This window comes from Pristis pectinata, chromosome 4, assembly GCF_009764475.1.
Source record: "Pristis pectinata isolate sPriPec2 chromosome 4, sPriPec2.1.pri, whole genome shotgun sequence".
NCBI lineage: Eukaryota > Metazoa > Chordata > Chondrichthyes > Rhinopristiformes > Pristidae > Pristis > Pristis pectinata.
The window spans coordinates 80,773,829-80,786,147 of record NC_067408.1 but is presented as its reverse complement, the minus strand read 5'-3'; the positions used below and the strand labels follow the sequence as shown (position 1 = coordinate 80,786,147).

At 42.9% G+C, this 12,319-nt stretch overlaps 1 protein-coding gene across 1 annotated transcript; it reads right to left on the bottom strand.

The window, feature by feature from the left end:
* Window positions 1-882: 882 nt before the first annotated feature.
* On the bottom strand, window positions 883-10,206 carry LOC127569557 (aristaless-related homeobox protein-like). The gene is given in 6 exon segments (XM_052014310.1): window positions 883-1,893; window positions 5,253-5,581; window positions 6,923-6,968; window positions 7,926-7,960; window positions 7,963-8,486; window positions 9,984-10,206. Coding segments are annotated over 6 exon segments (1,359 nt in total). The 5' UTR covers window positions 10,171-10,206; the 3' UTR covers window positions 883-1,655.
* Window positions 10,207-12,319: the final 2,113 nt, after the last annotated feature.

Here is a 12,319-nt window from a genome sequence, read left to right as displayed (position 1 = left end):
TAAATTACCGAGGGCGTCCTCAAATGCTTAAACTGATATACAAATGAAACTCCCCTTTCACTCTAAAGGAAGTCCATACAGTTAATGGAAAATCAATTTAAGGGCTGTGCCAGTACGTAAAACATCTTATATACCTGGCAGCATTCTCCCGTCATTTGTTGAAACAACAGCTTTAATGCTAGAAGTTTTCTGCAATCCTTTTCCAATTCAGGGATTACTTGTCATAGTCTGGAAAATACGCGCTTTTGTTAGCGGGCCGAACTGGAATCTGGGTCAAAAGATCATTGTGGTGCTGTTGAATTCCTCTTGATTTATTATATTTAACGTCTAAATTAACAAGAAGACATTTTAATTGTGTTGCAATGTTTTGCTTTTTGAATTGGCTTCTTAAATTGGCCAGCACATGCGCACATACAAGCCCGATCTGTGAATGAATGAAACGAACCTGGAATGCAGCTGCAGCTGTTTGCGAGGATCGGTGTGGGGTTGTACCGGCAGGCACGCCATATACAGTGCATCCGTTAAAGCAAAACAAAATACCCATAGTGTCACTACATCTGTACTGGGCCGCAAACAAAACCGAATCATGATGAGGTGTTAATTCCAGTTCTGATGTTGAGTAGGTGACACAGAACTGATTAGTCGTGAGTTTATTTGTGGTTGTTAAGATGCTCAGTAATCTTTTTTTTAAAAAATACTCAAATGTTTAGAATAAGCGTTTTCTTCAATTAGCTTGTTAGGCATAACATTTTATTTCAGAGTGTCTCCACTCTTCTAGCCCATAGCAAGAAGTTACAACAGTACACGTAATATAGCCACTTGTTTTTATAAGGTTTTCGAAACCTCTATAGTTAATAAGTTAAATAAAATGTTTGTCCATAAATAATTATTCTACGAACCTAATGCATCCACAACACTGTAATAAGATCTGCTCGGTAATTCTAGAGAATAAACTTTCACAACACACTGAGTGCAATTTTTCGTGTTTTTTAAAAAAAATGTACAATTATTTTCCTTGGAAATTCTGAAGAGCGACCATTATGTACAGAAATCAATCACAGTTTAGTGACATAAGCAGTCCACTCGGATTGGCAGTATTTTGTCCCTTTGGTTTAGTAGCGAACCGCTGGTTGGCTACACTGACGTACATAGTTAAAAAAAATCCAGACGTAACCAACGCGTTTCTGCACGTGTGATAGAACTGGTCCGCCGCAGAAAGTCAAACTCGTTTCAATCAGAAACAGCATTCCTTTATAACGGCCCCAACAAGACTGGAATTAGGAAAACTAGCAACTGTCAAATCTACATGCGCGTGTTCGGAATACACTTCTCCCTTTTTGCACAAACTGACCTGATTAGATCCACCCCTACAGTATTAAAGCAAGTTGGAGTGATGGGATCAGGTATACTCTTAATAAGACTCCACAACTTCCTTCACCCTCTTTTAGAGATATACGAATGGTAGGAACATCACAAATCTATAGTATGAGGAGAATGTCAGTGTTTTGATTTTAAATGTGGCCAGTTGATAAGATGAAAGAGATACTGAGTCTACGAACATGCACAGTCTGATAACTCAATCCACGCGGAACAAATGGTCCAGTTTCTGAATTTGGTCTTGATCAACAACCTGTGTGAAGCTCCGTGGTGCGTGTTCAGCACACTTCTTTGCCAGTGGAAGGTGCGGGGAGAATGTTGAGTTGTGTGAGTTGGGCGGCATGTTCCTTGGCTTTGAGTCTGAGTGCTGCGATACTGGACGCTCGTCTGTCTGCGGCCGCTACCGCGGGGTCTGAGAGGGCGCCGGCTTGTACTCCCCCTTCAACACCCGCGGCCGACTGTCTCAGCAGAGCAGGGCCAGAGGCGCTTGTCAGCGGGCCTACTGTCGAGAAGAGCCTGCAACAGACAAGGAGTTTCGACGTTATAAAATGGGAAATCGTTTTAAATCAAATATCATCAGCTAATTTAGTAATTAGTGGGTTACTACTTGAAAATGGCAGTGGGGGGGGGGGGGGGAGGGGAGGGCACCCTACATAATGCGTCAAGTAGCACAGGACTCACACATAACCAGACTACAGGTCTGACTATATAATTCATTGCAGTGTAAGAGAAATGGTCACTTACGAAGGTGAAAAAAGAATTTGCCTGGAGTTTAATTCTATCACCAGAATTTACCCAGAAGTTTTGCGTATAGGTTGTCCTGCTGCTTAACTTTGGAGAGATATCCATCAATCACGAATAAATAACAGGAACATTTGATCAAATGCAGTCCAGAGGCGTCTTTAGTCCAGGATTAAAAGTTATTAAGTGTCACAAAGCTATTTGCGTCAACCACTATTTCAACCTAAAACATTTTTTACTGGAATATATAACAACTTTGAGCCGCCGCATAATTTACAGCATGTCTTACTGCCGCTCCGGTAATATAGCTGCCACACACTCTGGTTCAATGATACCATTCGGCACAGCGTGCTAACGCACGACGCATGCTACCGAACCATCTTTCAGTGAGGGTTCTGAAATGCTCTACCTCTTCGTATTACTGATCTGTCACAACTTTAGACCACACGCTACAGTTTCTTAATTGAGCACCTCTACAAATCATGCAACAACCATGACCTCAAGCATAAGCATTATCCAGGGAACAATACATTGTAAAATTAGGTTGTGTTCTGCCTATGTAAACATGCATTGATCTCTCGGATTTGGAAGTGTTAAACCGTCCACTTTATGTTCGCCCATCCCAACAGCATACCAACCGATTCACCCACCTCTGGATAAATAATATTCGCGAAACAAGTTGCACCTAAGCATGCACGACTAAAATTGTCACCTTATCTGAAATATTAAGTATTTCATATCTGAATGATTTGTTGAAACTGGATAAGCTACTTTAGTTTAACGGTCTTAAAAAAGATACCGGATGACTTCTATAATTTGGCGAATAATTTTCACCACCCTTATCCTTACGTACTTTGCACTGTTGTGACTTCCCTCCGTTAATGCAATGCATTGATCTGAATGTTTTAACTTTTGAAATTTTATCATTGATGCGGCTGATGAAGATAGGAAGTGAAGCACAGAAGTGTGAGCACTCGCGTGTATCTACCCATGGTGTGATGGGGTCACTGCTCCGCACTCCCGCCCATCATCTCTAAACCGGTGGAGCCATTGGACCAGCTTGTCCCCATGCCATAGTCAATGAGCTATCAATGATAAATTCGTACACCGAGCTGAGATGTACCTCTCCCCATAGAGCTGGCGCAGAGATGATTCCCGCCTAATAGAATCTCAAACGACTGTTCGACCAACTTTTTGAGCAGGTCGTGGAAGAAAACAGACTCTCACTGAGGTTGCTTCCAGTCAGTATATCTAGTGAAGAACTTCGAAACTCAGTCACCCGAATGTACTCGACTCGGTGAACCATTACCAAGGTCAACCAGGCGCATTGCGCCTATACTACCGCTGATAATGGACACGATTGTATGATGAATTATGGACATCTTCAAGAACTGGACTGCCACAGTGGATTGGGATTGGTTTCACCGGGAATAAACGTCTCTGTACAGTTACATCCCAACATGGCGATCAGTCAGGAATGATATTCCGCTTGTGGGGTGGGGGCTACCCAAATCTTGACTCTTGCCCCGGAGTACTTTGGATTTTGATAAGCGAGGAGTGGAAACAAATGGAAAAAAAAATCTTCTCCGAATTAGACGAATGGAAACTAGTCATTTGGTTTGAAAGTGTTTTAATTTGATGGTGGGTTCTGCACCTGGCAGGTCCTTGACTGATCAAAAGGAAGATCTTAAATGGTGTGGCTGAACTGTCACGCAGCTGTACACGGGAGTATAGTGTGTTGGAGAAATCATACCCTAGGATGTTTGTAAGAATGAACAAACTATGGATCACATGTGTATCTTAAATAAGAAAGCCTCTCAACCTGTGGCCCTAATGCTTTGCTATAAAATCACTTCACTATCCATGCTAAAATGTGTCCCATACGAGCTGCAAAAGATTAGAGTGTTTTCAAATGATGCAGGCAACACCAAGTTGTTCCACACTGAACAAAAGTTCAAGCATATACAGCACAAATTTCGGACAGCCATGATTATAAGCCTTGACACGTTGAACAGGCATAGTTGGAATGAGTGAGTTATTTCACTCGCCCCCGTTTCTGTAGTGGCCAGTACCGTCCAACACCTCTGTCACACCTCGCCATTCCATCGATACAAGCCATTCTTCAGCTTAAATTTCTACAAGCGGACAACGAATAAATATTTCAGATTTTGTTTTCATTTGCTAAATGCAACCTAAGTGAGTAACTCACACGCGCTTCTGTCAAGAAGGGGATTAATCCCATGAAATAATCAGTCATGCTGTCTAAAAGCATTTACTGAAGAAACTCGATGAGAATATTCTAACCTACTTTTGGGATGAGAGAAATGTTTCCTCAATGGCAGAATTTACACCTTTTTGCCGAATGTTTTATTCAACTTTTTAATGCGTTAGGCTGCAGTAATTGGTGAATCACACTGGTTTAGAATAAAAAAAACCTGTTCCTAAATTTAAAAGAAGTTTTCCATTTGAGAGAAAAAAAAACACGAATTGAAACGAGTTCAGCTCCCCCTGTGAACCCGGAGTTCTGCCACTCCCTCCTACACCGTTTTACAACTCCTGTGCTCCTGGCTGTCGCCCTGGGCCTTCAGTTGTTTCACTGGATACCATTAGTCATCGAGAGCTTTAATCCCGGCTGTTAGAAAATGTGCTGCACACAAATACACTGACACATGGATTGCTCAGAAGTTGTTTTGGGGGTATTTTTGTGGTTTGTTAACAAAATGTAAACACCCTCGGTGATGAAGTCGTCTCCGGGCGACTGTTTGAGTTTGCACCTCTCGTTCTGAGCTCTGCTGTCAATTGTGTGCAGGAGATTCCTGAAAACCCTTCGCCTATTGCCGAACGTGTCCCACTTCCTGCCAGGTTTTGTTTTTAAAATCGCACTGATTGCAGGGATGGCACTGTTGCTATTTTATTTTTTTAAAAAAATACCTGTTCACCTGCTATGACTCATTTTGTGGGGCTGGCTGTTTGCTGTGGTTCTAGGTTGCTGTTTTACGATTGAGTAACCACCCCCCCCCCCCAACCCCCCTTCCCTCCCGGGGTTACATCTCCCCTTAGTGACTACGCCTGAGTTGAAGCTGTTGCTGTCCGCTGACGGGGAGGGTCCCTGCTCTTGCTCTCCAAGCTCTTACCTGCCGAAGTGCGGGGTGATGAAAGGATGCCTGAACATGGCCGCTCCCAGGAAGGTGCCAAGGCCGAGCGGGGCTCCACTAGGGGAGAGAGCCGCCGAGCCCGGTGGAGGTGGGAGACCGGGGAAGGCGGCGGCTGCGGCTGCTGCTGCGGCGGCGGCTGACCAGGCGGACTCGAGGCTCGGGTGGTGGCCGAAGGGACTGCCGTCCAGGTAGGGTCCCAGCGGATGGCCCGCTCCCAGGGGGCTGGGGAACGGCAAGCCTCCGGGATGGTTCTGGGCTCCGGCTTTCTCTCGCTTTCGCCATTTGGCTCTGCGGTTCTGAAACCACACCTGAAAAACAGAGAAACTCTTCCATGTAGAGAAACTTCCCAAATATTGCAGGGAAACTAAACGAAAACTGAGAATACTTTGATATTTCGCAAAATTAGAATTAAATTATTTCAGTAAAACGGATATAAAAACGTCATTGCAATAGCTGTATTCATATAGCGGCGTTAAAACAGAAGGTATGTTGGCATCAGGTCTCAGTGCTAAGGAATTATTGGAAACATATAGTCGTACAGGTCATGTGAGCCACAAATCTCACCGCTCGCAAATATACAATACACACCGTCTGAATCAGGCATCAAATCAAGCCATTTGTATATTGTTTCCGCTATTTCAAAATCCAAATTCAACATAGACCATGAATAAACACACCGAAATGCGATCAAATAATGGATTAAAATGATGTAATTACTTAAACCATCCCTTTGAAATTCTAAGAGCTGTATCAGTGATGCACCAGATATTACTATTGGGGGTTGACGCTTATTAACTGTAAGCGATTGCATCTGCAAAAAAATTGTGTAATCGTTGCTAAATTGTTCTTAATTAATTTTGATAAATCGACCTTTAAAATAAGGGAAAGATGAAAACTATGTGTTGTAATGAATTTATGCGAGAAGATTTCGCAAGTTTTATTGAGAGCAAACCGGCTTTTGAAAATAAAGTGGGGGGGGGGGTGCGGGGAGGGAACATTATTTAACTTTCCACGACTGCCTGAGCGGAAAATAATCATTCCTGGCTGCCTGTCACGTTGGGTATTTGACAATAGAACAATGTGTCACAAGACGAGGGAGAATCTCATCATTAGCCCCTCTAATGCAAGAAGCTGTTGTGTAGTAAATGAGCCATATGGAATTTATTAGGTCTTATCAGCGCTCGATTGTAACTGTAAAGTGATTTACTCGGCCTTTACCTCCTAACATATTGTTTATGTTCTCGCGTTCGCAATAAGCATCAATCCTAATGTTTATCGTCGCTTTGGTTATGAGACTTCGAGAGAAAATGCGCTGTAGTACGAGTCCTATCAACTTTAACAGTACTTCACTGGTGCACCCTTACTCTTGTTCACGAAAGCCAAGGAAATCAAATCCTCTGTTTTAATGCTCTCGGTTGCCGGTGGCGCGAAAGCATTCCCATTATTCATATTTGTGCTTGGAGTCGCATCTGTAGAAAGCCTGACAGCAGTATATTGTATCCGGCACCGTCCACAATTACACATACATGGGTGCACACTTATATTAAATGAAGTTATGGGGCCAACAATTTTATATGGCAACAGTTAAATAAAGAAAACTCTCATAGAAGAATTGGCCTAATTACACAGACATACTGGTTGCGACTTACTTGCACCCGAGCTTCCGTTAAGTCGAGCCGCATCGCCAGTTCCTCCCTGGACGAAACAGAAAGAAGTGAAAATACACTTTAGACAGTCCAACGTTTCGCGGTACCTTTTAAGGCAATGTACACTAACGTGCGAAAAGAGAGCGGGCATAACCTAGCAGCCATTTACAGGGGCTCTCCAATCTTTCCTGTTGACTTGGGCCATAAAAAAGCGGCCGCAAAAAAGTATGCAAACATCGAGCAAAATCAAGCGGCTCGTATCTGACATTATCAAAATGCAAGATTCAGTACAGAGCGAGTACTGTGTCACCATTTGATTCAGGAGAATGCCCGATTCCATGCAAAAAAAAGTTTTAAATCTGTAACGTCCACTGCCATATAAAATTATTGAAAGTGATTAAGATTTAATTAACACGTGGTAGATCTTATTTGTAGCCTTTCCCTTCAAGAACATACCCAATAAACAAATTGTTTTAATTTAAACCATAAAATTACACCTGCAGTAGCCTGAAGTGGCTTCAAAAAACAATCCGATCACCAACCGTTTACTTTCGGGCACGGGTGGGGTGAAATTGCGTCTCAGTCGGATTTGTCAGGTTTCTAAAGTCCACATTGACTTGCAAAAAAAAAGGCAACTCAGGAGTTCCACCCTTTATATTTCCTCCAAGTTATAATGATGAAGGGGGTGATGCCTTGAAATTTACAGGGTGAAGTGAACCCGAAAACAGGCGTTTTGCGAGCACCAGTGTTAGACTGGGCGCTCGCCTACTTGGATATGAGGGGACACTGGCGGTTGTAGCGCCGGGAAAGTTATCGCCCTCTCAGATTGTTGGCTGCATGCCCCAGTTATTGGTGAATTTGATTTTCATGAATCTGTTTGTTCATCAATGAGTTTGAATCCAATCGGAAACAATTAGAGACGCGGGGAGTGTGCCAGTTCCTATTTTCAGCCCTGGATTATTGGTTGTGTGAGTTATATCAGAGTTTATGTGGTGTATGCAGATACCTGGTAAAGACATCTGGGTAGTAGCGTTTTCTGAAAAGGCCGCTCCCAGTTCTTCCAGCTGATAGCTGGTGAATGTAGTCCTATACCGCCGCTGCTTTCTCTTTAACATGCCTTCTTCAGAGTCACTGCCGGCCGATAAACACAAGCTGTCCTCACTGTCCTTTACATCCACGTCCGTCTGAGCCTCCTCCGCCAGCTTCGGGGACAAGTCATTTTCTACCGCGTCCTCTTTCGCGTCCCCCTCGAACGATTTGTCGGCCGGCTCCACCGACTCTAAACCTGGGGACCCGGTCAGGTTGGGCGCGCTGTCCCCTTGCGCCTTGGCCAAACTGAAGTTTTCTTTGTAGGATTTACTGCGGCTGATGCTGACTTGCGGAGCCTGACTGATTTTCAGATCGGCGTTGCGGAATGCTTCGGAGGACCGCTCTCTTTCTAATTTCTCGTTGCCAATATCGTTAAATCCTCGGGAGTCTAGGATCTTCCCTCCGTGACCGTACAGTCTTCGGAACTTAGGAGGGAGATGGAGCTCCGTGTCAAACGACATGTTTTCCTTGGGTGATCCTGGATGTATGCAACCACAAGAATTCATAAATTTGGTTAAATCACGGCCACTTCCTCTCACCGAGAGAACTATTAAATTAGTCACATTTTTACTTCCTTCCCCGAGGTTCCACAATGTTATCGCTGTCAACTGGCCGCGACTCTAACCTAGTTACAGTGTGTTGGATTACACGGCGGCGCTCGATTTGTCTGGCAGGCAAAGTCATAAATAAGAGTGAAATGTTGGCAAAACTTTCGCCAGCATTTGGCAAGCGCTCCGTTTAATGAAGATTGAGAATCTGGAGATAGCAACTAGTTAAACGTGCAAAATGAATGCAAATTGCCCTCACTCCCACAGTGTGCTTTAATTAATAAGGGAAGCAAAAACATCAGACCAGGCCAGGCCGCACGAATCGGACTCCACTCTGCGTGCACAGCACAGGGTTTTTAAATAATTCCGTCTCTTTCCTCATGACAAGATTCTTTTTTGAAAGATTCCCCTTTAAATAAATGAGCAGTTTATTTTTGGGGAGTACCAGTTATTTTAAGTAAGTTTGGTTCACGAATACCCTTCCACGATGGATAGCGTGAGATATAAGCCGTGCAAACTCTGCACAGAGCCGCTTCACACTTTGACAGCAACCAGAGCGGCTACATCAGAACGATCCCAGTTAAACAACGAGTTTCGAGAGCCACTAATGCCTGCAGATTTTACATCATGTATTCCCATTTTCAGCTAACGTGCCGCTTTATTTTCTATGCCTCGATTTTACTGTGGTTATAGAATGGAAATTGGAAATACCCGTACTGTCCCCGTGGACATTCTAAGCACTAATCGACCAACCTATCCTGCGGAAGTCACCTCCCAACTTACTAAATAAAAACGATTTTTCTGAATCATTGAACAATATTATTTATATTTAAAATCAAGCGATTACAAACAAAAAACATTTTAAAATGTTTCGTGCAATTCCAACCCATTGATGTTTAAAATGCCTATCAGTTGAAACATCAGCGACAATGAGAAAAGGTGTGAAAGTTCGAAAAGGAGCTTCAATTAATCTTAGTTAACACGAAGAGCGAAATTCGACATTGGTCTGTTTATCGACAGAATATTTTGTAAGGAACCAGTCGCAAACACTCCATTATTTTCAAATGCATTAATAACTTTAAACAGATGTCGCGCGGTTTTATATAAATGCAAATAAAATGGTGTGCCTGATTCGGTATGTAATCTCCGACATTTCTTGTAATAGATATCCCTGGTCTGAGCCGGTGTTTTGGACTACTGCAAAACTACACAGTGTTAAGGTATTTTTTTTCACCATGCATGTCCAACAAAAAGTGCAATTATGCAGGCAAGGTTCGTGTGCTTCGAACAGTGAAGTTAGAGGGTCAACACTTCCACCGCTTGGGCAGAAATATGCCTTTTTAGAGCTGAAAAGTGCAGACTGGATCTGCGGTCCTGTGATCGCTTGAAGTATTCCACCCCTCCCCCTGCTGAAGTCACCTCCTTACCTTCACTCGCTGGGTCCGGGTCATTCCTAGCTGTGAGAAGCGGCAATGCTTGAGCTCCAATACACCTAATCTTACAGGGGCTTCTCCTGCCCAGAATACTGTCAATGCAGTAAGAAGAAAGCAAAGTTGGGGATTTACTTTTGCACTCGGGTCTCTCGCAGATCTCCTCCTTGTACTGAGTTGTCATGGTTCGAGCCTGGCTTCTGGGCTGCCGCAGGCTGCGATTCTCCTACTTGTACAGCGATCGCTCTTGATCTGATCGAGGTACTAATGACATTTGTATTGGGCTGTAATTGCTTTCCTCTCGATTCTCCAATGCACGTGCTGAATCCCCTGTGATTGGCTCACCGAGGTCTGGGGAGACTTTTTTTTCACTTTCCTCCAACTCGAAGTTTGGGCGAAGAGGAAAACCGGATCTGGAGTTTACAGGAATGAACCTCGTTAAAGAGGCCGGTTCCCCTCGGTTGAGCTGCTCAGAGCGGCTGATGGAGTTCTTACCAGGCATAGAGGCGAACAGACGTTCACCGACCGCAGCAGCGCCCAGACTTCACCGATCAGCCTCGCCTGAGAAATGAATTATCTGTTTTCCACACCCTGCTTGCACGTTAACAAGTTGCGGTGCGTATGTTTGATTCCGACTGTTCCAAACTGGATCTTGTAGGTCAGGCTACGTCTCATATATATTGTATTGAGCTTTCCGCGTCTGCTATTTATAAATTACAACACAAACGGCTGCGCTAATTTTATAACGTTCGCAAAAAAAAATACGAGCTAAAATTCGATTAATTCATTCCGTAACGTAATATTTTCAGAATCCAATGATTGCATCCGACTTCAAACCCAACTCTGTTAATTAACGTTAACTATTTCGAACGAAAGAACCATAATTGAGTAAATGTTATTTGTTGTCTTGCTTACTTATTCTGCTCATTCCCCCCTTTGTTGTCAGAAGACGAATTACGTAAAACTCCCTGAACTTTTTTGGGGAAAAAAATTCAGCCCACGATCCCGCCAGTGTCTGTAAACCTGGCACGGTGAGAACTCCATAACAGGACTTCGTAACCACCCCCTGTTCACCCATCAAATTAAAGGATAGATTAACTTGTAATGTGATATATTAAACGTTCGTATTCGTAGCTAAATGTGTTTTCCAATAATACCGATAGCCGTGATTTTTTTTTAGATACGGATCTCGTCAATGAACGTGAATGTCTGCAGACAGGAATGTGATTCGGATTTAGAATTCATTTATGAGATTATTTCAATCATTTCGTAAACTGATTTTTATAACACCCTTATGAGAAACGATTTGTTGAAATGAACCAAACAAATTGCTCATAGATAATAACACTATTAGGTGAGAAAATTAACTCAGTTATCCTGTACTTATTCCCAGAAAATGTCCCGTGCAAATGGCGTATTGCAGATGTTTCTCAACGGTGTATTTAATGCTCTATCTCTAATAACACTTCATGACTAAAAAAAGGCGCATTGCGTGACTTCCTGGGGGGAAGCCTGAAACGTTTTTGTTTTTCTAGCGCAGATTACTTAGCGGAAACAACCAGCTCATCCCCATATCAACATTATAGTCCCAAAACAGCACGCGTCCACACACAGGCTTGCAAATGGGGTTGTCCAATTTCGGAGGATGAAGAGCAGCCAGTTTTCCAAAAAAAAGAATATTTTCAACTTTTGGAAAGTAACACACTTGCAGAAAAAATATCCAGGTAAAGAACTAGAATTTATATCAAGAGTTTGGCTAGTTGCTATTTGAGATCAGCATACAATACACGAGAGAGAGAGAGAGAGATGGAAATGAAACATTCACTCAGAGAAGGGAGCTTGTCTGTGAACATTTATCTCTCTCTCTTTCTATTCCCCCCACATACACTTGTAAAACGGCAGCGGGGGTAAGAAAGCCTGTCAAATTTAGTAAATATTTAACCTTCGTGTAAGAATGTATTCACTTGAACATGTACACACATTTGCAGCGCCGTGCCAGCTAAATCTCGAAATGAAAATGACATTACAAAGGTAAGCATTTGTAACCGTTAGTGATAGATTTCTATAAAGGACATCAAGACTCATACTTTTAATTAACAAGGACCCAGAACAAACATATGGCAACCTTATTCTGCTATACCTGTCCCGAAGTGTAGTGATTAGAAATGCAAAATAAACTGCTTTTGACGACAGGGATATAGAATTGCTGTTTTGTTGTAATTTATAAAAGAAACGCATGTCGGTTTGTGCGGATGCCAAGCAAGAACAGCTTCCACCATCTGAAATAAAAGCAAGGTGGTTTTGATGTAGAAACAGATTTGTTCCTCATGTTT